This window comes from Notamacropus eugenii, chromosome 5 (assembly GCF_028372415.1).
Source record: "Notamacropus eugenii isolate mMacEug1 chromosome 5, mMacEug1.pri_v2, whole genome shotgun sequence".
Classification (NCBI taxonomy): Eukaryota; Metazoa; Chordata; class Mammalia; order Diprotodontia; family Macropodidae; genus Notamacropus; species Notamacropus eugenii.
This window is the reverse complement of record NC_092876.1, coordinates 31,816,600-31,843,509: the sequence shown is the minus strand read 5'-3', so window position 1 is coordinate 31,843,509 and position 26,910 is coordinate 31,816,600. Positions and strand designations below refer to the sequence as shown.

At 46.8% G+C, this 26,910-nt stretch overlaps 2 protein-coding genes across 5 annotated transcripts in view; one reads left to right on the top strand and one right to left on the bottom strand.

Annotated features, from left to right (window-relative positions):
* Positions 1-11,936: 11,936 nt before the first annotated feature.
* Positions 11,937-25,031, bottom strand: EIF3K (eukaryotic translation initiation factor 3 subunit K). Its single transcript, XM_072608372.1, has 8 exons — positions 24,754-25,031; positions 18,550-18,648; positions 16,654-16,774; positions 16,064-16,138; positions 13,691-13,763; positions 13,461-13,538; positions 12,330-12,455; positions 11,937-12,055 (listed from the first exon to the last, which is right to left on the bottom strand). The coding sequence occupies exons 1-8, from the start codon at positions 25,029-25,031 to the stop codon at positions 12,024-12,026; spliced, it is 882 nt and encodes a 293-aa protein (XP_072464473.1). The 3' UTR covers positions 11,937-12,023.
* MAP4K1 (mitogen-activated protein kinase kinase kinase kinase 1) overlaps positions 25,002-26,910 on the top strand; it is a 20,247-nt gene continuing 18,338 nt past the window's right edge. For 3 of the 4 annotated variants that reach the window (XR_011966913.1, XM_072608362.1, XM_072608361.1), the window contains exon 1: positions 25,264-26,572. Coding sequence is in view for 3 of the 4 variants with exons in the window: in XM_072608362.1 (XP_072464463.1) it covers positions 26,474-26,572 (99 nt within the window). In the remaining variant the exon portion in view is untranslated. Of the gene's footprint in view, positions 25,088-25,263; positions 26,573-26,910 lie in introns of those variants that run through there. The other variant, XM_072608363.1, reaches the window with a different exon arrangement.

The window sequence follows — 26,910 nt, the reverse complement described above, 5'->3', positions numbered from 1 at the left end:
CAGGTGGTGGCTATCGCTCTCCAGGCTTGCGCCATCAGAAGACTGGACAAGCATGCAATCTATTCCTTGATCTTATTTGCTCCTATAGATTCTCAAATCTACTTATCCATCTTCACCTCTCAGTTGACCTCTAGTCTCCCCTCTCCAAACTGTTCAGTCATTTCAATTGTATCTGACTCTCTGTGACTCTATTTGGGGTTTTCTTGGCAAAGTTACTAGAGTGGTTTGCCATTTCCTTTTCCAGTTCATTTACAGATAAGGAAACTGAGGCAAACAAAGTGACGTGACTTATTCAGGGTCACACAGCTAGTAAGTGTCTGAGGCTGGATTTGAATTCAGGTCTTCATGACTGCAGGAGAGGTACTTTATCCACTGTGCCACCTAGATGTACCCCAAGTACCTATTAGACATGTCAAACTGGATTCCAGTAGACACACACCTTTTTAGTCTTCTTACACTTTGTACCTCTGCCCCTATGAACTTGATGATACAGTGTCACTATCCTCCTTGTAGGTCTTCAGCTGAGATCTCTCAGTTTTGGACATTTTCACTGGCTTGTCCACTTTCCTAAAGTGCTCTCACTTTTCTTCTCTGCCTCCTGGCTTCCTTCAAGCCCTACTTAAAATCTCATGTTCTACAGAAAGCCTTTCCAACCCCACTTAATTCTAATCTCGTCACTCTTTCCTATTTGACATTAAACCATGAATATCCATTCCTTGGGTCTGACCATTCAACCACCTCTTTACCACTTCTGGTCTAGCCCACACTGCTCCATCTTATCTATAAGAACAGCATAAAAAAAGTTTTGATCTAGGTGAACTCTATCTATGTTTCCCAAATCTACCAGGGTATTAGTTTAGAAGGAAGAAAGGAAGGAAGGAAGGAAGGAAGGAAGGAAGGAAGGAAGGAAGGAAAGAAGGAAGGAAAAGAAAGAAGGAAAGAAAGAAGGAAAGGGAGGAAGAAAAAAGGAAGAAAGGAAAGAAAGAAGGAAGGGAAAAAAGAAGGAAAGAAAAGAAGAAAGGAAAAGAAAAAAGGAAAGAAAAAAGAAGAAAGAAAAAGAAAAAGGAAAGAAAGAAAGAAGGAAAGGAAAAGGAAGGAAAAGAAAGGGAAAGAAATGAGAACAGGAAAGAAGGAAGGAAAGGAAGGAAGCAAAAAAAGAAGGAATGAAAAGAAGGAAGGAAGGAAGATAGAAGAAATGAAGAAAAAAGAAAAGAAGAAAGGAAAGAAAAGAAAGACAAAAGGAAAGAAAGAAGGAAATAAATAAGGGAAGGAAAGAAGGAAGACAAGAAAGGAAGGAAGGAAAAGAAAGAAAAAGGAAAGAAGGAAGGAAAAGAAAGGGAAAGAAATAAGGAAAGAAGGAAGAAAGAGAGAGATTAAGAAGGAAGGAAAGAAATGAGCTTAAAACAAAAACATCCTGAAGACAGGATCCCTCATCATTGTTTTCCCAGTACTTGGAGAAGCTGCAGCATGGCCCTTGGTGATCACTGCTTTCTTTTCAAGATGTTCCCTTTCTCTTGAATAATAGTGCAAATTCTAGAATTTTGTCACGAATGGAAGTCAAGACTCCAGGCCAGTAATGAGGCCCATCAGAGTATCACCCTTCTCTAATCATGAATTCTGTCTCCAGTTCTCCCCAGACTTTCCAAGATCGCTAACTGCGGTTCAGCAATTGTAGCTGCCTGTTCTACCAGTCTGTGAGCTTCAGGTCAGGTGATGGGAACTCATCTGAAGGCACCTAGACACTCCCTATCTCACTGCTTATCTTGGCAATTACCTCTCTATTGAACATTTTTGTTCTGATCTTTCTAGTTCAAAGATCTTTCTTCTTCTTGAAAGAAAAATAAGTAGAAAAACGAGTTAAGCAATTTGATCATAATCCCACCCAACTCAAGCATTCATCATTTCATTACTTTCATCCTCTTTTCTTCAATATAATGTCCCCTCTCTTTATATAAAAAAAAGTGGGGGTGCTGTTGGGTAGGTTTTCCTAGGCAAACTCAGCTTATCTATCTGGAACTTATACTCCTAACAAATTCTTACAGAGCAATGGTACTCTTTCATGTTCATCTTCTGTTACCTGCCCTTGCTTCCATCTTTTAGACTTGTCTTTGAAAATCTTAACTGTCTTGGGTTGAGGTCCCCTTTAGAATTCAAGTCTAGTTGGGGCAGTTAAGTGGTGTAGTGCATAGAGCACTGGCTCTCGAATCAGGAGGATCTAAATTCAAATCTAACTGTAGACACAGCGTTGTGGGATCCTGAGCAAGTCACTTAAGCACCCTGATTGTTCCACTCCCTCAAAAAAATAAAGAATTCAAGTCCAACGATTCTGAAAAACAATCTGAAGCAATGCCCAAAGGGCTATAAAACTGTGCATACCCTTTGATCCAGTGATATCACTACTCAGTCTGTATCACAGATATCAAAAGAAAAGGGCTTATATGTACAAAAATATTTGTAGCAACTCTTTTTGTGGTAGCAAAGAATTGGAAGTTCGGGGAATGGTTGAACAAGTTCTGGAATATGACTGGCATAGAATACTATTGTGCTATAAGAAATGATGAGGGAGATATTTCATAAAAACATGGCAAGACCTATATGAACTGATGCAAAGTGAAGTAAGTAGAACTAGGAGATCATTGTGCATAGTAACCACAGTGTTGCAATAATGATTGATTGTGAAAGACTTGGCTACTCTGATCAATACGATGATCCAAGACAAATCCAAAGGATTCATGATGACAAAATGCTATCACCTCTAGAGAGAGAACTGCTGAACTTTGAATGCAAATCGAAGTATAATTTTCTCACTTTCTTTGGTTTTTTTTTTACATTTAAAAATATATTTATTTATTTAGCTTTACTTTTCAACGTTTACTTTTATAAGATATTGAGTTTTAAATTCTCTTCCCCTCTTTCCCTTCCTCCTTCCCTAGAAGATGGTGTTTTTTGCATTTTTTTGCAATATGACTAATGTGCAAATATGCTCTGCATGATTTCACATGCATAATTGATTCTCAGTGGGTGGGGGAGGGGTGGAAAGGAGGAAGAGAATCTGGAACTCAAAATTTAAAAAGAAAAGAATGTTTAAAATAAATAATAATTTTTTAAAATTAAAAAATAATTTGAGTCCACAGGCTCTTCTCTATTCATTCTCCAAATCCTTAGAAATCTACTGTACCCCAATCTAGGGTATATAGCAGACTAGTCTCAGGTTTTCTATCTCAAAATCCTAGAGTGATGACTCCTCCTCACCCCCAAAGTTCCCATCATTTCCATCCTCAACTTTTTACTTTCATTAATTCCTTGCATCCCCGCATCCAAGTACTTGTTGATGGCCTACACAGCTATTCTTTGTGTCCCCTTCTCTCCTCTGGCACAGCTGCCACCCTGGTGTAGGACCTCATCACTCACATTTGGACTATTGCTAAAACCTGCTGGTTCCTTTCCATGCCTCAGATCTCCCCTCATTCCACTCAGCTGATCTTCCTAAAATGAGACTGACCATGACACATCCCTATCTGATAAACTTCAGTGACCCTAGTCTGTTTGACCATCAGCCCTCTTGGGTGAAGGCTGGCCTAATGTCTTTCTAAATCTTAATACTCTGTACTATCCCACTCTATCACCAAGCATTTATTAAGCACCTACAATGTACCAGACCTTGGTATAGGGACTAGGTATGTAAAGTCAGAAGAAAAAGTCTCAAGTAACTACCAATCTAACCAAAAGAGATAACCTGTACTTATGTAGGAATGTACAAATTAATCACAATATCACTACTTTGGGGCAAAGAAAGGAGATACTACTAGATGAAGAAACTAGGCAATTTTTCATATAGAAGGTGACATTGCAGCTGAGCCATATATTTTAAGAGGTGGAACTGAGGAAGGAGTATATTCAAGCTATTGGGGATAGCTGGGGCAAAGGCATAGAATCTAAACATGGAACATAACGTACATGAAGAGTAGTAACGTGTAATTATCCTGGAGCTCCCCTCTTCGCCCGCCTTCTTCTATCTGCTACTATCTCCTCCTTTATCTTCATCTTCCATGAGGAGGTGGCTAAGGCAAATCCTCATACACACACATCTGATTCCATTCCATTGTCTTCTCTAGTAGGATATGCCCTCTAACATCCCCACTCTTCAACCAGTTTTCAATCTTTCCTTGTCTACTGGTTGCTTCCCTACTACCTACAAAGATGTTCTCTCCCTTGTCCTCAAAAAACCCTTCACTTGATCCATCCATCCCTGATAGCCCTTGTCCTGTAGCTCTCCTCCCTTTTATGGCTAAACTTCCTGAAAAGGCCATGTGCAATCAATGCCTCTACTTCCTTTCTTGGCAGTCTGGCTTCTAACCTCATCATTTATCTGAGATAGCTCTCTCCAAAATTACCACTGATCTCTAAATTGCCAAAGTGAAAGGTCTTTTCTCAGTCTTCATCCTTCTTGTGGCCTTAGACTCGATTGCCTTCTGCTTCATACCACTCTCTTCCTTTTAGGTTTTCCCAGAATGCTGCTTTCTCCTAATTCTCCCATCAGTCTTGCTTCTCCTTTTTGGTCTCTTTTGCTGCATCTTCATCCAGATCATGCACATTAAGAATGAGTGACCCCAAGGCTCTTTTCAAGGGTTCTTTTTTCTTCCTCTTTCCCATTTTAATTGACAAGGCCATTAGGTTCCATAAATTCAATTATCATCTCTCTACAAATGATTTTCACATCTATATAGTCCATCCTAACCTCATTCAAGACCTCCAGTCTTGTATCTCTAGTTGTCTACTGGACCATTCAAACTGGACGTCTTTTTTTTTAGCGGGGAGGGAGGAAGCAGTTGGGGTTAAGTGACTTGCCCAGGATCACACAGTTGGTAAGTGTCTGAGGTAGGATTTGATCTCAGGTCCTCTTGATTCTAGGGCTGGTGTTCCATTTAGCTATTCTCTCTAGCTGTTGTCACCTAGCTGCACTTTGGACATCTTGTAGAATCTTAAACTTATTATGTTAAAAAAATGAACCCATCTCAAAACCCTCTCTTCTTTCAAAGTTTCCTATTTAGTACTCTGGAGCAGGGGTGGGGAACCTGTATCCTAAAGGCCACATATAGTCCTCTAGGTCCTCAAGTGTGGCCCTTTGACTGCATCCAAACTTCACAGAACAAATCACCTTAATAAAAGGATATATTCTGTAAAACTTGGATTCACTCAAAAGGCCACACCTAGAGGGCCTCGAGACTTCTGGTTCTCCACTTCTGCTCTAGAGGGTACCACCATCCTCCCACTCCCAGACACCCAAGTTTACAACCTAGGCATCATCCTCAACTCCTCATTCTCTATAATATAGCTCGCTCTCTCTCTCTCGTTTCGTCTCTCTCTCTCTCTCTCTCTCTCTCTCTCTCTCTCTCTCTCTCTCTCTCTTTCTCTCTCTGTCTCATATATATACACATATACATATTATATATACATATATATATAAATCATATCAGATACCCCACCTACTAATCAGTTGCCCAATCTTGTCATTTCTAACTTCCTAACATTTCTCACGTATGCCTCCTGTCCTCTGACATTGCCACCACACTGGTACAATCCCTTATCATCTCACACCTGGACTATCTCAAGAGCCTGTTGGTTGGTGTACCTGCTTTAGGTTTCTGCCTACTCCAGACCAGTTTGCCAAAGTGATCCTCCTGTTATGACCATGTTACTTCTACTCAATAAATTCCAGAATTAAGGGTGAATGGGAAAGACTTCCTGCAGGAGGTAAGAATTTGGCTGGGATTGGAGGGAAGCCAGGGAAGTCAAGAGATGGAGATGTGGAGAGTGAGAGGTCAAGACTCATATGACAGCCAGCCATGAAAATGCCTGGAGTCAGGAGTTAGGACAGGGTGGGGAACCTATGGCCTGGAGGCCACATGTAGCCCTCTAGGTCCTCAAGTGTACACTTGTTCCCCACCCCGATATATGTCTCAGGCAAGGATTAGCAAGGAGACTGGGATCACTGGATCAAAGAATATGTTGTGGCAAGGGAAGGGGAATAAAGTATAAGAAGTCTGGAAAGGTAGCATGAGGAAGCCTAGGTTATGAAAGACTTTGAAGACCAGAGACAATTTTATATGTAATTCTGGAGGTAATAGGAAGCTAATGGAGTTTATTGTAGAGGGAGGTGACAGCCTTGAGGCAGACCACTGATAGCTGAGTAGATGATAGAATGGAGTCCAGTAACAGGTATGAGGTAAAATTTGCCTGCTTCCATTGGGATTACCAGTTCATCTTGCTTGTCTTGCCAGCTTTGTTCATTGACAGTCAAGGCCATTGATTTTATCCCAGTCTCCTTTAAGGGATTTTTCTGTGAATTTCTGGCTGTATCTCTTAGCATCTTTCATTTACTATCATAGCTCCTTGCCATGGTGGATTGGTTAAGACAGTTTCCTTCCTGCCCCATTCTGTTTAGTTTGGATTAGATTTGCAAGGCTCCAGGTAAATAGATTCTGACTTTCTTTGTCAGGTGACTTCCATCTTGGCCAGGAGACTGTCATTTCAGTATTTTAAACAAGGCTCTAGAAATTCAAATCCCGTTCTCAAATACCTTCTTCAATTGTTCATTTCCCAAACTACGCAAGGTTCAATAGGTCCTATTCTTCTTTTTGCAATGACTTTCTAAAACTTTTATATTCATCACTAGATCTGAAAAGGTAGTTTCTTTCTTCTTCCTCTAATTTATGTGAACTTTTCTATTTAGGTCATGAGGTATTGATCTAAGTATTATTTGTGCCAGACTGCTATCCAGTTTTCCCTAATGTTTTTGTCATATAGTGACAATGAATCCTTACTCCAACAGCTGGGGTCTTTGGGTTTATCAAACACTAGGCTGCTAGGTTAATTTGCTTTTGAATGTTTTGGACAAATCCACCTTAGGATTGAGAGCTAGAAATAACATTAGGTTCATAAAATTCAACCCCATTTATTTTTTCTTATTGAATTCTTTTCTTAATGATCACACATTTTATCCCCTATCTCTCTCTGACCTTCCCCCCCAAAAAGAGAAAAAAAGAAAAAAGAGAGAAAGAAAGGAAGGTAAAAAGGAAGGAAAGAAGGAAGAAGGGAAGAAGGGAGAAGAGAAAAACAAGATTTTTGTAACTGGTCATGTCCAAAAATATGTCTCATTTAGCGTATTAGTTTATCATCCTTCTAGCAGGAAGTGGGCAGCATTCTTCATTAACAGTTGAGAATGAAATCAGTTGATTATTGCATTAATCAAACTTAAATCCTAAGACAGAGTATTTCATAATTGTTTTTACAATGTTGGTATTGGGGTAAAAACTTATTCTTGAGTCTACTCACATCACTGTGTAGAAGTTCATACAAGTCTTCCCAGATTCGTCTCTAAAAACTCTTTTTTTAAAAACACAGTAGCTTTTCATTACAGTCATATATGATACTTTTTAGTCATTCCCCAATTCAGAGGCACTCCTTAGTTTCCAGTTCTTTGCCACCAAAAAGAGCTATTATAAACATTTTTTGTACATAGGGGACCTTTTCCTCTTTCTTTGATGTCTTTGTGCTATAGCCCTAGTATTGGTACCTCTGGGTCAAAGGACAGGTACAGGTTAATAACTTTGTGGCCATTGTTCCAAACTGCTTTTCAGAAAGGCTAGACCAGTTCATTACTCTGACGCTAGTGCATCAGTGTGCCTGTTTTCCACAGTCCCACCAGCATTTACCATTTTTTTTTTGTCAGCTTTGTCAATCTGATGGGTATGAGGTAGAACCTCAAAGTTGCTTTATTTTGTGTTTCTCTAATTATCAGTGATTTGGAGCATTTTTAAATGTGGCATTCATCAGTTAGACTTTGTTCCCTGAGAATTACACATTCATATTCCTGGACCATTTGTCAGTTGGGCTCTTATCAATTTGAATCACTTCCTTATGTATCTTGGAAATGAGACCTCTATCAAAGAAGCTTGTTGCAAAGATTTCCAAGTTAAGTGTTTCCCTTCTGATCTTAGCTGTATTGTATTTGTTTGTGAAAAACCTTTTTTAAGTTTTATATAATCAAAATTATCCATTTTATTTTCTAAGATCCTCTCTTGATCCTGTGTGATTATCCCTTGTCTGGTCATGAATTCTTCCTTTATCCTCTATCCTTTCTTCAATGCTTCTCTAATTTGTGAACTTTTATATCTAGGTCATGTGGTATCCATTTGGAACTTATCTTGGGATGTGGTGTGAAGTATTGGTCTAAACATTATCTATGCCAGACTGGTTTTCAATTTTCCCACGTTTTTTGTCATATAGTAATAGCAACTCTTTACTCCAGCAGCTGGGGTCTTTAAGTTTATCAAACACTAGGCTACCAGGTTATTTTGCTTTTGAATGTTTTGTACCTGTATGTAGGCATGCAATCTGTTCCACTGATCTTATTTTTTAGCCATTAACAAATTGTTTTCATGACATTGCATCATAATATGGTTTGAGATCTGGCATAGGTCTCTTTTCTTCTTATTTTTTTTCTTACTAATTTTCTTATCATTCTTGACCTTTTGTTCCTCCAGATGAATTTTTATTATTTTTTCTTCTAGTTCTACAAAAGAAGCCTTTGGTAACAGCACTGAACAATTGATTTAGGTAGTATTGTAATTTTTATTGTATCAGCTAAGCCTACCCTCCAATTTTTCAGATCTATTTTTATTTCCATAAACAGGGTTTTGTAGTTGCATTTATAAAGTTCTTTTATGTATCTTGATAAGGAAACTTCAAAATATTTTATATATTATATTTTGTAATTTTATGGAATTTTGCACTTCTTGCTGTGTTTTATTGGTGTTATGTAGAAATATTGATGTGTGTAGATTTATTTTACATCCTGCAAATTTGCTGGTTATTGTTTCAGTTAATTTTGAGTTGATTCTCTAGGGTCCTCTATACAATTATATTTATTATCTTCAAAAAGTGATTTTGTTTCTTGTCTGTTATTTTCTTGATGTTAAAGCTAGCATTTCTAGCACTACTTCAAAATAGAAATGGTGACAACGGACACCCTTGCTTCACCCCTGACCTTATTGGAAGAGGTTTTAGTTTATTTCCACTACATATAACGCTGGCATTTGGCAGCAAGGTGATATGGTGAGTGGGCCTGGAGTTGGGAAGACCAGAATTCAGATCTGACCTCAGGCACTCGCTAGCTGTGTCACTCCAGCCAAGTCACTTGTTTGCTTCGGTTTCTTCAACTGTGAAATGAGGATGATAACAGTACCTACTAGCTTCCAGGATTGTCATGAGGCTCAAATGAGATGTTTGTAGTGTTTAGCACAGTACCTAGCACATACTAATAAGTCATATAAGTTCCAGCTATTTTTATTTTAGAGATATAGTATTTACCATCTTAAAGAAAAGCCTATTTATTCCTAATACAAACACCATTCTAGTTTTTTTAAACAGAAACAGGTTTTGTGTTTGTTAAAAGATTTTTCAAAAAGCATTTATGGATATAATCACTTTTGTTCTTAATACAAATAGGGAAATTGAAGTTCTGGGAGAATATGACTTGCCCAAGGTGATCCAGTCAATACATGGTCAGAGGTGGATTTGAATCCTTGAGTCCAAATTCAGTTCTCTCTACATCTCCTTGGGTTTCACCCATGAGTTCTGTCCTACGCTTGATCTTATACTACTTTTGTTTCTGCCTGTGAAAGGCAAGAACCAGACAGTTCCCAACTCCACAAGGAGCAAAGAATGAAGATTGCATCTCTGCCACTGTCCTGACTCCCCCTCCCCTTTTTTTTTCTTCTCAGAAGCACCATTTCCCCACAAGTTGCAAGAACAGTCACCTTCCTTCCTGGTGTAGAGGAATGAGGGTTTGATTTGAATCTGAGGGCCTCGCTGCATTCAATTTCCAGCTGCCTCACTTAGTCTTTAAAGGACTGTGGCCAAGTCTCCTCCTCTCTTGGAGTTGAGGCTCATCTCTTTAATGAAAGGGTTGAACTAGATCAAAGAACATCAGAGCTGGCTGGGCATGGTAGAGCAGGCCCCTAATCCGCCTGACTGAAGGCTGAGGCTGGTGCACTGCCTGAGCTCAGGAGCCTGGAGCTGCAGTGGACTATGCCCATTGGGCATCCTCAGCCTAGTGTGGGGAACCCCCAGGATGCCGAGGGAGGGGCAAATTGGCCCAGGTTAGAAACATTACCTCCAAGTTCTTGTGTCAGCCAGTAATGGGATCAAGAAACAAGTGGTTAAGGCACTTTTGGCCTGAGAAGTCAGGGAACTTAGCAGCTACCTAGAACCCAGTGGAGTTGATGGCCATGCAGCATTTCCTAGATCTCATGGCAGCCCACTGAACATTGGACTAGTCTCTTGGGACTCCTTTTCTTGATCAAGTCTCCATCTGCTATGTGAGGAATTTCTGGTCATTCTGCTTCATCTCAGCCATGGCTGCTGGCCAAATTTTGTCCCTCACAACAACCCTGGAAATAAGTGAAGACAGTTCTCCTATCCTACCTTGAATCTTTTCTAGGTCCCCTCATGTGGCATGCTCTCAGGGCCCTTTCAACTACAATGCTGATTTGGGTGCCACACACAAATGTGAAACTAGCAGGTCAGCCCCTTTATGTTTGCTTTCTTATCTCTACATGGAGGACAGCCAAGAGACTAAGTTGGGGTGGAAGCGCCCTAAATTCTCCTTACAGGAAGCTTCCTCAGGCCTGGCTAAGGATCAAGAGTTAGTACGTACAGTGATTTTCCTTTGGTCTTTCCTGGGCAGAGGTGAGAAGGGACCCACCCAACCTCCGGGAATCAACTCCCTTCTGGGCCTGTGTATTCTTTGGGGCAGGGAAGTGGTTCATCCAGCCACCACCAGGCCAACTCAGATTTTGTATCTGGAAGGACTTTAGAGATCACAAGATCCTTCATTTTACAGAGAAAAAAATGGAGGCCTGAAAGGGAAGGAGATTGCCTAAGATCATACCTGCCTGCTACCTGGGTCTTCTACCGTAGTCCCAGTGGGTGGGGGACTGACACAGGTAAGCCCCGTTCAGTACAAGGTCTAACTGAGGAGAAAACTGAAGACCCCTGGTTCATTCACACTGGTCATCCTCACTATGGCCACTCCTCCCGCTTCCTACTTCTAATCTTTGTGCAGCCAGAAATCAATGGTCAAGATGGGGCCCTCCCCCCTTCTTCACAATCTTGCCCACAGAATTCCTGGGCTGGAGTGATTTCTGAGCATAGTCCATCCTTCCTCCTCCACCCCACAGGTGACTTTACTCTGGTCTTAATTTCGGGGTGGGAGTATTCTTTGCAGAGGTTAAGATCAGTGCTTGGGGCTGACTCATGTCATTCATAGGCTTCACCTACTACTCCCATCTCCCTCCTACCTCCCACATTCCTTAACACTCCCTCTGAAGCCCCAACACATCCAGCTCCTTTTTTAGGTCAACAAGGGCTGGAGTCAGGGTCAGCAAGGGAAGGTGGGCTAGAGGTGTAAACAGAGGTCCTGCAACTTGGAAGGGGTTGGGAGGACAGGAGCCTCAAGCCTTGCCCCTTCTCGAAGTGTCTCCAGAACCTCCCACAACCCCACCTGCTGTGGCCCCACCCAGGGGCTTGAGGGCAGCCTCACCCAGAAAGGAGTCAGTAGGGTGACTCCAAGACTCAAGGTCCTTGGACCAGTAACCAGAGAGGGAGTGGCAACTTGGCTTCCTGCCTTAGGGCAAGAGACAGACCTAAGGGAGTCAACATTCTTTAGCTGCCCCCCTCCCCACATCACCCACCCCTCAGTGGGAGAACCAGCCTGGCTGGCCACTCCAGCACTCCCTCTAGTGGGCCGCCAGGGAAACACAAGGGTAGAAGGCTTGGTACACTTTGGACTGCAGAGGAAAGGTTAGATCTCCGCCCCTACCCAAGGGGCCCAGGGATAGAATATGGGAGGAAGCTTGGGCAAGAGTCAGTGCCAGGAAGTAAAGGGCTTTTATTTAAGAAGCTGGCTGTATGTAAGAGGAAACAGAAGGCAGAGAATAGGAGACACTGGGCAGGAGGAGTTACTGGGAGGAGGCCATGATGCTGGAAACACCTAGAAGCAGAAATGGAAAACCAGACTCAGTATAGGAGGAGGCCACACACCCAGAGCCCTCCTTGGGCAGAATCCTCCCTGGGCGGAGCCCCTCGTTCCAATCTCCCACCCTCCATTCTCCAGCCAGAAAGGAATTTTTTTGGAGGGCAAGCCACTGGGATTTCCTCAAAGAAAATGCGGCTCCTCTAGGAACGGGAAAGTTAGAATTTTCTGTTACGTGTGCCCCTATCCGAAGGCCTGGGCCCCAGCCCCACCACTGCAAGGCGATGCTCACTCTCAAAGTCGATCTTTTCCACGATGTTCTTGGGCTTGATACTCTCTTCTTGGCTGCAAATGAAGACCTGTCCTGCCTCATTGGAGCTCCAGCCATATTTGCTCATCCATACTTTCAGCTGGTTGTCTGGAATGGCATAGGAAGGGAGGTCAGAAAGACTCTGTGCCACCCCACCCATGAACTGGATCAGTAGCAGGGATACCCTACAGGGGAATGAATCCTGGGAAAGGCAAGGGACGTTATGCGGGGACAACTGAAGCTGGGGGATGTCCTCTCTTGCCCAATCCGTCTTCCTTCCTTTAGGTCTTCACTCACCCCCCCCCCCCCCAGTTTGGTAATTAATCATATTTGTCTCATGTATGCCTTGTCTCAAAGAAGATGGTTATGATCCTTGAGGACTGGTAGTACATGTGCCATCTACGAGGATGAGGCCATGGATTCTTCCCTGATATACACTGCATGAGGCTAACATCAGAGCTCCCAGAAGGCTGAGCTTGGCTTTAGTCTTCCCACCTCACCAGAATCCTCAGCTGCTGCCTCTCCTCCTAGAGCTTCCCCTTTCACCAACTCTTCACTTCCCAGCAGGCACCGCTTGGTTTTGATTCCTCTACCACCTCATATCCCTCTGCCCCTCCCTCCAAGCTTTTGGGCTTCCTTTTGTGTGCTCTTTTCCTTCTGTGGACTGTAAGCTCCTCTGGGTAGAGACCATCTTTTCTTTTGCTCATTTGCATTTCCAGGGCTCAGCACAGTGCTTGGCATATAGTAGACATTTCATGTTGACAGTACTGTCTCATTCTGAGCCCACTCTGCAAGTACTTAACATACAAAGGAGGGCATTACAGTTACCTGTGAGTTTTGGCACTCTGAAACCAGGAAGTACATGGTGTCAGGGGCTGGGTTTCACCTAAACTCTATTTTTCCTAGTTCTCTATTGTTGTTTATTTAACAAATGTTTGATAAATGAATTAATGAATAGGAAGTGTTCAAGAAGGACTTCTTGCTGGGGCCCTGAGTAGCACATGTAGCTGCTCTTGTGGACTCTGAACATGCTTTCAGAAACATAATGGGTCCAGTCAAGGCATGGTGCATAAGGACACAAATCCCATGCCTTCTGCTCAAGGCAGGCCTCACCTGACAGATCTCCCAACATCTCAGCCAGCAGCCAGCGATCAATATGTTGATACGTGATGCCCACAACGTGGCAGATAACTGTGGGGATTGGAAAGGGAAAGAGGATCAGAAGGCAAACTCCCTCCCTAGGACTTATCTATGTCCTATCCCAATCAGCCCCTCCTTGGGCTTCCTCCCTAGTCAAGCCTGCTCACTTCAACTGGAGGGGAATGAGAGGGAAGTTTTCTTACATTTTCGGACGGAGTCTTCAAAGCCCGTGATGCCATTAAGGAGAAGGAGATCCATGTTCTCATCTAGGGCATGCTGTAAAAGAGGCATGAGTCAGACATCTTGCTGAACTAAGCTGGAGAAAATAAGGATAACTCCGCCCACTGGGTCCACTACAAATTTGTTACAATAATCTCATTTGGGTCCTCACAGCGGCAAGGCAATTCTTTTACGTTTCCTTAATTAACTCACCATTCCGCTTACCAGAGAAGCTCATCCAAATCTTAGACCTCCCATGGCTCCCCTTTGCTTTATCCTCAGGGAGAACCCTGCCTCATATTTCACTGAAAAACTTTAAAGCCATTTACAAAGGGCTCCCTTCCTCCTCATCTCCTATTGTTAGGTGCCTTCTGCCACTACTGCCCCTTTCACTCATTCCAAGAGGCAGCTCTGCTCCTTGGAAAGGCAAACCCTTCTACATGCACAAGGATCCCATTGCATCTTGTCTTCTCTAGCAGACTACCTCCTCTATCACCCCTACTTTCACTTTAAGCCCTGTCTACTGACTGCTTCCCCACTGCCTACAAACGTGTTTGTATCTCCCCCAATCTCAAAAATCCCTCCCTTGAGAAGGGAGTTTATGCAAGAACCGCTGAAGGTAAAAATAACAGTACCTGAGTGATCATACATGGAGTGGGGAAGTGGGGTGGGGGAGAACTAGTGAGGAGTACAGGCTGAGGGAATGGGAGAACAGTGAGGCGTTCTCCAGTGACAGGGAAGGACAGGGAGGAAGAAATATGAACACACACCCACACACCTCCTTGAGAAGGCTGCCTCCTTCATTTCCTTTCCTCTCACTCTCTTAATTCTCCATGATTTGGCTTCTGATCTCATCATTCAGCTGAAACCCTCTCTCTAAAGTCCCCCTTGATCTCCTCAAAGCTCATCCTCTTGGATCTCCTGCAGCTGGTGACATTTTCCATCTTCTGCCAGAGACTCTTATCTGCTCCGAGTTTCTGGCCCATGGCTCTTTCCCAGTTCTCTTCCTGAGACTGCCCCGTTCAGCCTCCTGCTGGATCTACATCCGGGTCACTCCTCATAATGCTACATGCCATTCTCTTGGCAGATCTCATCAATTCCCATGATTCTCAGGTTTATTTGTCTGGCCCTAACCTTTCTCTTAACATCCAGTCTCACATCTCCAACTGACAGCTGGACATGGTTAAATTGGACTTCAGTAAACTCACTATGTCCAAAGCAACTCATTCTCTTTCCTCCTTCCACACCCTCCTTCCAGTCCCTAGAATTCACAACCTGAGAACTGTCCTGGATGCTTTCCGACCTCCTACCCTCCCCACAAAAAGCCCAATCAGTCAAGACTGTTTTCTCTTCTCTCCTCTGACATGTCACCATCTGGATCATTATAATGCTCTGCCAGTTAGTTGCCTTGTCTCCAGTGTCTCCCCACTCTCGTCGAGGCCATTCTGCTAATCAATCATTCAACCCCAGAGGCTCCTAATGCCTATGCTAAACCAGAAACTCCGGATGTCTTTGAAAAGCCTTCCCTTCAGCCATTTTCTGCCCTTAGTCCCACTCCCCTCCAGAGACACTAGGCTCCTTCTATTCCCACCACAGCTCCTTGTCTGGCTCCTGTGTCTCTCTCCCTCTATTCCTGGCTTCCTTCAGATCTGCAGCTCTTGTCCTGCCTGCCCTCTAAAGATTTCGCCTGTGTGCATGCTGGTTATACAGGAGCCACCCAGACCCTGGAGGGATTGAACGGGCATTTGCCTTTCTTTTTTTAAATTTTAAATCCCTAGCCCTCAGCACAGCCTGGCACCCAACAAGCATTTAGTAAGTGTTTGTTGCTGACTGTCTACTACCCTGCCAACTGCTCCTTTCTGAGTGGGTCTTCTTTGAGAAGGAAGGACAAATGACCCTTTCTGAGCCAGAGACAAAGTGGCTATATATATGTGCTGGGCAGCCAATACCGCTGGACAGACAAACCTTCTCCCTCACCCCAGGGATAATGAAATGGATTTTGGAGGGACCTCAGAGATCAGCTTAGCAGCAGACTCCACTTTACAGAAAAGGGATGTGAGGCCTAGAAAGGGCACTGCTCAAAGTCACCCAGCATGGCAGATGGAAGAATTGGGGCTAAAAGTCAGACTCCCCAAACCCTGGGATCAGCTGGCAGGGGCTCTTGGGATCAGGGTGGGAGGGGTTCAGCCTCTGCTCTGCCCAGCCCCAGGCTCTGTCCTCAAACCTGAACACAGCCAGTAAAGACCTAGGAGCCTCTTCTGACCACCTGCTGACTGTGTGTATCGAGGCTAGAGGGGAAGAGGGATCTGAATCCAGTTTTGGGAGTTGGGACAATGGAGAGGAAACAGACAGCTCACCCAGAAAGCTTGAAAATGACAGGTCTCCAGCAAGTCTCCCAAGTACAAGATCTGCCTGATGGGTTGCTCTTCTTGCTAAGATGGGGATGCATTAAGGAAAATTACCTCACAGGCACTGGTGTGTGTGTGTGTGTGTGTGTGTGTGTGTGTGTGTGTGTGTGTGTGTGTGTGTGTCTGTGTGTGTGTGTGTGTGTGTGTGTGTGTGTGTGTGTCTGTGTGTGTGTGTGTGTCTGTGTGTGTGTGTGTCTGTGTGTGTGATGTGAAATACATCCCTGGATGACCTCAGGAACCCCTCTTCTCCCTTCCCAAAGCAACAACTAGTCTCCAAGGGAGTGGGCCTGCCCTTGGGAAAATGGACCAATCACCAGAGAACCCAGAGGAGAACCAGTGAGACCTGAGAACAACAGAGGCAACTGTAAACCCAAGAATCCAATTAAGGCCCAGGAGGCTGAGACCAGGAGTTGGGCTGGAAGGACTAGCTCTCAGTCCAACTTCCTGAGCTGGGAGGACTAGAAGGAAGCTGCCAAAGCCTTCCCTTGACCATGGAGGGCTCCCTGCCTGCTCCCACCCACTCAAGGATGGAAGGATACACGAGCTTGGTCAATCATGCACTTGCACAGGGTGAAGTCCGTATGGGGGAGATTGGTAAGTGCCTTCAGCAGGATCTGGGCTGTCACTGTGGTCTGGAAGAAGGCCGGGTTGAACTGGTATCTAAGGAAACAGGGGAGAGGAAGACCTCAGAGGTGGGTGCTACTAAAGGGCTGACTCCTCCCAATCCCTGAACAACTGTCCATCTCTGTCGCAGAAGAGAAGCTTCCTGTGGACAGGGTCTGTTAGATCTGCCCTGACCCTGGCCAGTGGCAGCTCCTGATCCCAATGCCCTGGGCCTTGCACAAAGTAGGTGCATGCTGGACGCTGGGGTGTCTGAGAGGGCCCTAATCAGCTGCCATCTGCCTCACATCAGCACCCCCACCCAGTGAAGTTCTCCAAGGAAGGAGAAAGCCAAGACGACCCTAGTTCTGTCTCCAAACTCTCCCAAGTGGACTCTCAAGAGAAGCCAGGTTTTCCTCTGAAGAGAAATGAAGAGTGATGTCTGTGTGTCTGGGCACTGTGGGAAAGGAATGAGAGAAAGGTGTTAGGGAGAGCCCTGAAGGGTGGTGACTGTGAGCCAAGAAAATGGGGGAATTCTTCAGTGGTAGTGGTGGAGAGCAAAGCTAAGCTGTAGTTCTGCCACAATCTCAGCAAAATGTAGCTGACGGCTACTTATGTTTTAAATAAAAACAGTGAATTCAACATCCACTAGGGAAAGGAAGTGGAGCTGAAGCACCAGTGTTCTGGGCACAGTCAAGGGCTCTCTGTCCCCTGCCCTCAGACCCACCTCTATCGCCCCTTGAAACATGCAGGAGAGAAATGAGCTCACTGAAGGCAGGAGCTATTTTCCATTTGGCCTCAGTTTTCATGAGGCCCCGCACATAGTAAGTGCTTTACTAAATGTTTGTTGGACTGAAATGCCCCTTTTGCATGCAGAGAGCAGAGGGCCCTGGGGACAGTGAGGAGAGACATCATCAAAGGAAGCAGAAGTGAAGGATGTGGTGGAAGAGCCTTGGTTATGGTGTCAATGCTTTGGGACTGTGTCTGGGCTCAGCCCCTCCCCTCACTGGGGACTCAGGGGGCATCAAGTCAGCTTCTCTGGGTCTCCTCTGGGACAGGGGCTGATGGGACTGGAGTATCTAGCACATCTATATCCTGCTTTGTGAGATCGGCTGAAGGGAAGGCTAGTCTGAGGAAAACTGGAGGCTGGGGGACCAGAGACAAGGAAGAAACCCGGCATTTCTATGGGCCTTCAGAGGACAAAGCAATTTACATACATTCTCTCATTGAAGCCTCTCTCACAGAGACTTCCCACAGGCTCCTGTGACTGTCCTCATTGGAAAGAGGAGACAACAGATGCCAAAAAAGTTCCTGAAAGGCCTAGTATGAAGCCAGACATGGCCATTATTGGAGGCAGGATCTGAACCTGGGACCTTCTCCTCTGGACTCAGGGAGCTTTGTCGCCAACTCTCTGAAGGGCATCCTGTATAGAAGAGATAAGCATGGCCTTGCAGGTGAAAGGGCAGAGCCAAGAGCAGGGGGGGACCATGTAGAGGTCAAAGGAGCTGGCCTTCAGGGAATGCTGCTTGGGAGGGAGGGGATTTCCTTGTCCTTGGCTGTCTGGCTTTTAGCAGAGGCTGGGTGGCCGACTCCTCCTTTGGTTATGCTGCAGAAAGGACTCTTGGCTGGGTTGGAGCTGGACTAGACAAACCAGGAGACCCCCTGCAGCTCTGACAGAAACCCTGCATGAAAAACCTTGTAAGAATGTGTGCACGTTGTCTCTGTGTCCTTCAGGAACCAGGCATCAGGCCCTGGTGGCCCATGGGGCAGACACTGCCCCCACTGGGAAGGAAGGGCACAGCCACAGTGCCCCACTCATCCTCTAAGCTACTCACAGTTTGAGCACAGCCAAGTTGGCTTCCAGGTCATAGGCATTCTCCTTGGCCTGGGTCTCCACGTAGCGCTCCAGGGTGGCCAGGTTCTCAGGATTGTACCTGGAAGGGGGAAGACACAGTATGGACAAGAGCTAGGACACTCTTCCCCTCTGAGTCAATCCAATGTCAAACAAACACTTATTAAATAAAGGGGTTAAACTAGACAACCTCTTAGACCTCTCCTCCTGTTCTGGCCTGTGAGGTCTAAGATAGTACTTGGAGGAAAATCCAATGAGGCAGGAAGATGGCACTGAGGGGAAGGACACATGACCGCAAGAATGCAGCCTTGCTCCTGGGGCCATAGGGAACAGCTCAGTGTGGTGGGTGTGATCTTAGAGGACCTTTTTCACTTTCTCCCTGTGTGACCCTGAGTAATGCTATCTGAGCCTCAGTTTCCTCATCTGTAAAATGAGAGGGTTAGAGAACAATCATGACAGTGAACATTGTAAGGTTTACAAAAGAGTTGTGTCATTTACTTCACTGGCAGGTATTATTATCACCCCCACTTACACAGGTAAGTTAAACATGCCAGAGCCGAGGCAGGATCCCAGCTAACGCCTTCCTCGCTTCACACACTGCTGTACCACCCATGGCCCTGCCATCCAATCTAGCTGTCCGATCCCCAGTCCATCCTCTGTTACAGCAATATTCCTGAGGCACACATGTCACAACACTGCCCCTGAGCAAACTCTCTAGCAGCTTCCTAAGGCTTCTAAGATAAAATTAAAAACACTTTTTTTTAAATTTGGAATTTAATGTATTTCATCTAGAACATCTCTCTGACTGTTCCTTCTGTCTTCTTTGCTAGATCTTCCTCCATGTCTTGACAATAACTGTGGGCACCCCCAAAGGCTCTGTTTGGACCTTCCTCTTTTCCCTCCACATCTTCACCTGGGGATCTACCCCATCAGCTTCCATGGATGCAATCATCTTTGTGTTGATGACTCCAAATGGACTTATCCAGCCTAACCTACTTCTGTGCTGACCTCTCATTTGGCATCTGGACATCCTGCATTGGATGGCCCAAAGACATCTTAAAATGAACATGTCTGAAACAGAACTCATCACTGCTCCCTCAAGCTCCTTCCTCTACCTGCTGAGGACATCACCATCTTGCTCTCATTTTTCCCCATCCCCACAGCCAATTAGTGATCACTTCTACCTTCATAACCTCTTGAAAACACCTTCTCTCCTCTGACTTGGTCCCCACACTAGTCACCTCATGCCTGGACTATTTCAGGAGACTGTTGGGGTGGGGGTCTGCCTGTTACAAGTCTCTCCGCATTCTAGTCCCTCCTCCAGCAGCCAAAATAATGTTCCCAAACACAAGACTGACTACAGTATTCTCCTCTTCAATAAACTCTAGCAATTCCTTACTGCTACTGCTAGGAAGAAATGTAAAATGCCATTTGGGGTTCAAACCCTCACATAACCTTGCCCCCTCCTACCTTTCCAGTCTTCTCACACCTTACACTCCCTCCTTCCTCTTTCACCCAGTGGCCCAGGTCTCCTGGTTGTTCCATGAACAAGACCCTCCGTCTTTGGGCTCTGGACATTTCCTCTGATTGTCCCCAAGGTCTGGCACGTTCCCCTACGTTCTCCAAGAAGCCCCAACTTATCCTATGTCTGGTTGGCCCCCGAGTCATTCCCATGTCCATCTCCCCCATTAGAGGGCACTCCTTGAGGGCAGGGGCTGTTCTTTGCCCTTTCTTTGTATCTCAGTTCTGGCACATGGTAATATTCAGTAAACGCTAGCTGACTGGTCAAAATTCTTCATAAACTGAGTTCCCACCTCTCTCCGGGCTTATTAAGCATCGGCCTGCCTCATAAACTCTACATTCTAGCCAAACAGACCTAACCTGCCATTCTCTGTACGTGCTGCTGTCTTGTTCTCCGGGCCTGAGATGCCCTTTTTCTCCTTAACCCTGGCTTCATTAAAAGCTCAGTTCAGAGACCACTTTGTACTGCAGACTTTTCCTGGTCCCTCCAGCAACTGGTGCTCCCCTCCCCACACCCTGTATTTACTGTGTAGACTGTATGGTACAAAATAATGGCCTTTGCCAAGATGCCCCTGTAGGTCCCTCCCTACCTGTCTTCTCCAGCAAAATCCCCTCCCTCTCCAGGCTTCATCCTTTCACTACTGGTTCTTTCTCTTCTTTCAAAGAGGCCCAAGTCTCTCCCATCCTTAAAAAACTTACACTAGACTCTCCCGTCCTCTCATACAACCTTCTTATTTCTCCCTCCATTCTCAACTTTTAGAAAAAGTGATCTACCACTCTCACTCCACAGCCCTTCAGGATTTGGCAAATGAAACTGTAATCACCAAGTCTTTCCTCAGGTCCCCTCTCCTGCCTGGGAGATTTTTTCACCAGCTTCCTAATCCTCCATCTCTCTGCCTCCCAACTCCACCACATCCTTCACACAGCAACTAAAGTGCAGATCTGTCAGGTCACTCCATACTCAATAAACTCTACTGGCTTCCTACACTCTCTAAAACGAAGTATTATCAACAAGCATGTGCCTGCTAGGGATCAGCCACTGTGCTGATGGGTACAGGGAAACGCAAAAGATCTCTGTTTTCCAAAAGCTCAGTTTGGTGGGGGAGATAATGTAAAAGCAGCATACTAACAAGATATATACACAACAAAGGAGATTCTTTCAAGGGGAAGGCAATGGTACTGAGGGGGACCGCAAAAGACATCACAGGTGGGATTTTAGCCAGGAGGTGAGATGAAGAAGGAAGGCATCCTGGACTTGGGGCACAGCCAGAGAAAATGCCTGGAGTCTGGGTGGTGGGAGTGTCTGCTGTGAGGAGTGAGGAGGCCAGTGTCACTGAATCATTTAATATGTAGAGAGGAAGAGGGTGCCAAAGGATGGCAAAGGGCCAGATTAGGAAGGGCTCTAAAAGCTAGAGTATTTTATATTTGATGCTGGAGGTAAAAGGGAGTCACTGGAGTTTACTGAATGGGGGAGGGGCCAACATAGTCAGATCTATGCTTTAGGAAGATCCATTTGAGAGCTGAGTGGGGGCTGAATTGGAGTGGGAGAGATGTTAGGCAGGGCCTCCAGCAGGCAGCTCCCTCAGTCCAGGTGTGACTGAGAGGCTGCATCAAGGCAGGGGCAGTGTGGGAGGAGAACAAGGTTACAGAGGCTACAAAGGCAGAAAGAAGGGGTGGTGGTGGTGGTGAAGACGGAGATCTAGGTGACACCTAGGTTTGGTTAACTGGGAGGATGGTGGTATCCTCAACAGCAAGAGGGAAATTAGGAATAGAGGAAAGAGAATGAGCTCAGCAGGCTTAAGATCACTATGGATCATTCAGGCAGCTGGGAAGCTTAGGGGATAAAGCACTGGGCCAGAGTCAGGAAGACCTGAGTTCAAATGTGGCTTCAGACACTCACTAGTTGTGTGACCCTGGGCAAGTTGCCTAACCCTATTTGCTTAACCTGTTGGAGAAAGAAATGGCAAACCTAGCCAGCGTTTTTGCCAAGAAAATCCCCGGGACAGTATTGGTGGGCTGTGGTCCACCGGGTCAGATCCAACTGACCAAAAACAAATGGATCATCCTGGTCAAGAGGTCCAATAAGCAGCTGGAGAGGTGAGTAGAGAGGTCAGCAGGCTGGATAAGTAGACTGGAGAGTTGACAGAATATAGATGATCACTTAATCCATGGCAGCGAATCACCAAGTGAAATATAGATGAAGACAGGCAGAGACCCAGGCAGCCTTGGTGGGGTCACCCTTCTATTAGCAGTCCTGAGCTGGATGAAGATCCAGCCAAGGAGACTCAGAAAGCCCTTTGCTACCTGGTCCCAACTTCTCCCAGCCTCTGCTCCCCACCCGCCTCATGACCCGTCCTCCCCCAAGCTCAAACCGCCCTGACAATGAAACTTTCCCTGACTCCCACCACTGCAGTGCCCTACCTTACACTAACACTGACGGTACACATGTTGACAGACTTACATGATGCCTCCTTCCAGTTCCTGAAGAGTAGGAGCCTCCTTTCTTTCTACTTGTACCCCTCGAACCCAACATAGTGTCTTCTGCCTGCCACAAGCTTCTTCCTACTCCCATGCAGCCACCCCCCAACTGCTAAAGCACTGGCCTGACCAGTCATCTGGCCCATATTCAAACTCTAGGGGCTTCTATCACCCCCAAGATCAAAGAGAGACTCCTGTTGAGCTTTTAAAGCCTTTCCTTTCATCTTATACCATTCTTTGGCCTCCTAGCTGTTGCTCTCATCTCTAAACTCTGAAAGTCTAGAAGGCTCTCTTTGTCATCTTTGCCTCCAGGCTTCCTTCTGGTTTCTGCCTCAAGTCAGTAAGACATCGATTCAAACCTTGCCTCAGACACTAGCTATGTTGTCTGCCTCAATTTACTCAACTGTGAAACGAGAACAATAATAGTATCTACTTCTTAGGACTGCTGTGAGAATGCTGGGCTATCTCCAGTCTTCCTGATCTGTATCTGGGTCACTGGACCTAGCTGGCTCAGGAGAAGTGAGGCTGGTGACTGTGCACAGCCTTCCCTCACTGTAATCCAATTTATTTGCATGTAATGGCATCCCCTCCCTGATGTCATGGTCCTCTTCAAGAACTCCATGAGGAGAAAAGGAGCTGTTCACTGGAGACTAAATTGGAACTGGTCAGTTAATTGGGCAACTAGTCTTTATCTTCTTTCCCTCAGTCCACATAAGGTATCACACCCTTATCTTTGGGTGCTCTGTCTGAAAGGAAGGTAAATTTTTAATCTCTGAAACTTTTTCTTCCTCTTCTCTTATTAAAAGACCAGCCTTATCCCCCAAAATCACTCTGGTGCTCACTGATTGGCCAATAATAGGTCCTAATCCAAGTCCTACTTGGTCACTGTTTGGGCCCTGATAAGCTCAGAATAAATGTAGGTAGCAATTATTTCTGTTTTGGCCAGAAACCTTTGAGGTTCTTCCTCTCCCAGATCTATTTTTTTAGAGGTCATTCTTTGCCTCATTTCTTATTAAGCCTTAATTAGTGAATAGGCATTGCCTCGCTCAAACCGGGACAAGATAAAGACCTTAGCTTGAAAAGGCCAAGGTCCCCCACTGCATCCTGGGCCACCTCCAGTTGTCCTGATCTGTATCTGGCCACTGGACTCAGATGGCTCCAGAGGAGAAAGTAAGGCTGTGGACTTTGCACAGCCCTGCCTCATTTAAATCTGGTTCACTTGTATGTCGCAGCATCATCACCTTCTTCTTTGAGAACAAAGAACAAACAGTAAGCAAACAGCTGTGAGGGTCAAATGAGATGCTTTTGCAAAGGGCTTAGCATAGGGCTTGGAACACAGGTGCTTAATAAGTGTTTTTTCTCTAACTCCTTGGCAGGAGACTTTTCCTGTCCCCCAGGCTATGATTATCTCCACCTCATCCTTTTCCTACAGAGTTGTTTGCATGCTGTCTCCCTCTTTAGACTGTGGGCTCTCAGAAGGCAGGGAGGAAAGCAGCAGCCTCCCAATCAGCTCCCAGCCTCGGGGTTCTCCCTGTCAGATCCATCCTCCACACAGCTGCCTCCCTGACTTTCCCAAACTTCAGGCCTGTCACTTATCCACTCAATCAACTGAAAAAGCTGCTTTCTGTCTCTTGGATCACAGATTTAGAAGGCATTTGATCCAATCCCTTCATTTTACACAAGAGGGGCTGGGGATTGCCAATTCCAAATACCAACTCCTCCCTTTGGCTTTTAAAGCCCCCCCCATATCTTGGCCCCAACTTACCTTTCCGGCTTCATTATACCATTCATCCCCCTCCCACCTCACTCTACAATTCTGAGCGGTTCCTCGAGCTCCATTTCCCACCTCCGTGCCTTTGTCCAGGCTATCCTCCACCCCTGGCATGCTCTCCCTCCTGGGGCCCACTTTGTGGGATCCCTCGTTTCTTTCAAAGCTCAGTTCCTGAATTCTTCCCCTACACCCCCCTTTACTTTGTATTGGCTGGCATCTATTTGGCACCTACTATCCCGGGTTGGCCCGTGAGCTCCTGGAGGCCAGGGGCGGTCACACTATTTTTTGGTAAGCGCTTGCGGATGGGCTGCTGGACACCACACAGCCGTAACCGCACGGCCCGGGAATTCCCTCCCCGTCCGTCCTCGGGCCCAGCCCCTGCGGCCCCGGAGCCCTCCGAGGCCTGCCTGCCCGCACCTGTCGATGCCCTTGAGCAGCTTCCCCACGTTGGCGCGCATCTGCTCGAACAGCGCCATGGCCTCCTCCTTTTCACAAGCAGACGCAGACGCCGAGACCGGGTCCGGAGAAGCAACAGGAACCGGAAGGGGCGGGGAGGGCGGAAGTTCTCCTTCCCCGATGACACTTTCGGCCGCATGGTCGTCAACTTCTTCCGCAACGGGAGGCGGAGGTAAAGGCGGCGGCGGAGGGGGCTGCTTCCGGGTAGCACGTGACTTCCTCTTCCGGGATCGGTCCATTCTGGAGCATGCGCACTCGCACCGACGGAGAGCGGGCCAGACAGAGCTCACCCACGGTGAGGGAGGTGGGGAAAAAAACCCTCGGGAGCCAGTGCGCAGGCGTCCCAGGGTCTCTCTCGCCCTCTCCCCCTCCCCCTAGCGTCGCTCACTCCCCCTCCCCCTCGAGTGGGCGGGACCAAAGCTGCTGCATTGTTGCCCCTCCTCGCCGGCTTCGTCACGTGACAGGAGGCAGCTGCGCTGGAGACCCCACGAGTGTCCCGGGGAGGGGGGCGCCTGGATGCACGTGTACTTTGTGCACACATGAGACTTCCACGACTCCACATCCAACACGATCTCTTGCCTGTCCCCCACCCCTTGGTGCCTTCCCCCTGTCCTTGGTGTCCCCTCGGACACATGGCGCCCTCCTCCAGGAAGGCCCCTCCTCCCGTGGACTGTCTCCCAGTGCAGACCATTCTCTCCCCAGGGAGACGGAAGACGGGGGAAGGGTGGCAGTCACTAAATGAGTGACTCGATTCCCCTCCATCCGGTCCCCGGAATAATAAGAACGGGTGCGGCGACTCTCCCTCTCCCTCACTCTGGTTTGCCTTAGGCGCCTAATAGATGCTTAATCGATCGTCTCTCCCACGCATATTCCCATAAAGAGAGTCTCTCCTTCCCTGCCCGGTGACTGGCCAAGGCACGGGGTCAGCGGGTCAACAGCATTTTAAACACCCGTGAAGGGCCAGGCCCCGAGCTCAGGGCCGGCACCTAACCACGCCCAGTGGGCCGGGGGCCTCTCGGGCTCGCTGCTGCTCTGGAGCCCAGTCTGCAAACCCGGTGGCAGAGGTTGAGCTGGGGGCTCTCCAAGGTGCTGTCCAGGCTGTCCGCGTCAGCTCCCACCTCCAACCCAGACAGACAAGGCTCTCCATAAAGCCTGGTTCACTGGACCAGGGTCTCCGAGTTCTCCTCTCCGCCATCCTTGTGCCTCTCCCCACCCTGTCTTCTTCCATCCCAGCTTCTCTTTAGTCTGTTGGGGATCCATTATGTTCACTGTCCTGCGTGGAGAAAGGGGAAAGGTCCCCCACCGAATCGATAAACCAATAAGGCCTTATTTGCATCTCATTTACATTAGAGAGATTTTTCTGTCTAAACGCAAAAAGGAACCCCCTCCTTTTACCCCAGAGTTGTGCTGTGGTCCCCTGGGGCCACAAAGTCAGCTTGGGCCTGGCTCTCCCGCTGGGGGGGGAGTGAAGAGGGAGGGGCCCCCCTAGTGAGGCCTGGGCAGGAAGCGAGAGTGGGGGCCCTCGCGGCTGGCGGGCAGGGGAGAACATACCGCCTGCCCTCCTCCCACGGCTGCTGCTGCTGCTGCTGCAGGCTGAGTCAAGCATCTTCGCTCACAGAGGGCTCCCAGGAGGAGGCAGCCCTCCCCCTCCCCGAAGGCCTCCCCCCACCCTATCCCCAGCATGGACAGCGAAGACCTGGACATCGCCACCAAGGACCCTCAGGACCACTATGAGCTGCTGCAGAGGGTGGGGGGTGGCACCTACGGGGAGGTATTCAAGGTGAGGGGCCCTCCCCTCGGGGCCCATGTCCTTTGCCCCCTCTCCTCTAGGGTTCTCATATCCCTCTCCCCAAGGCCTTTTCCCAGGGCCACCTTTTCTCCCCCCAAGTCCTTCATCTTTTTTTCCCTGCCAGTTTTCCTACCCAGGAACTTCTACCTCCCTCGCTTCCCCCACCCCCACCCAGGAACTCCATTTCTCTTGCTTACGAGCTCCCGAAAACCCTTCATTTTTTCCTTACTCCTAGCCTTCATACTCAGGAACTTTCATCTCCCTCCCTCCATAGCCCCCTAATCAAGGTCTCTACCCCACCCTAAGTGCCTCATCTTCTTCTTCCTCTC

What these genes read in the sequence shown, in the direction of transcription:
- EIF3K (XM_072608372.1), bottom strand. Translation starts at nt 25,031, where the DNA reads ATGGACCGATCCCGGAAGAGGAAGTCACGTGCTACCCGGAAGCAGCCC. An exon ending in GCATGATTGACCAAGCTCGT is followed by an intron (nt 16,139 to 16,653) that starts GTATCCTTCCAT and finishes TCCCCATCTTAG; the next exon opens with CAAGAAGAGCAACCCATCAG. An exon ending in TGAAGACTCCGTCCGAAAAT is followed by an intron (nt 13,539 to 13,690) that starts GTAAGAAAACTT and finishes CAATCCCCACAG; the next exon opens with TTATCTGCCACGTTGTGGGC.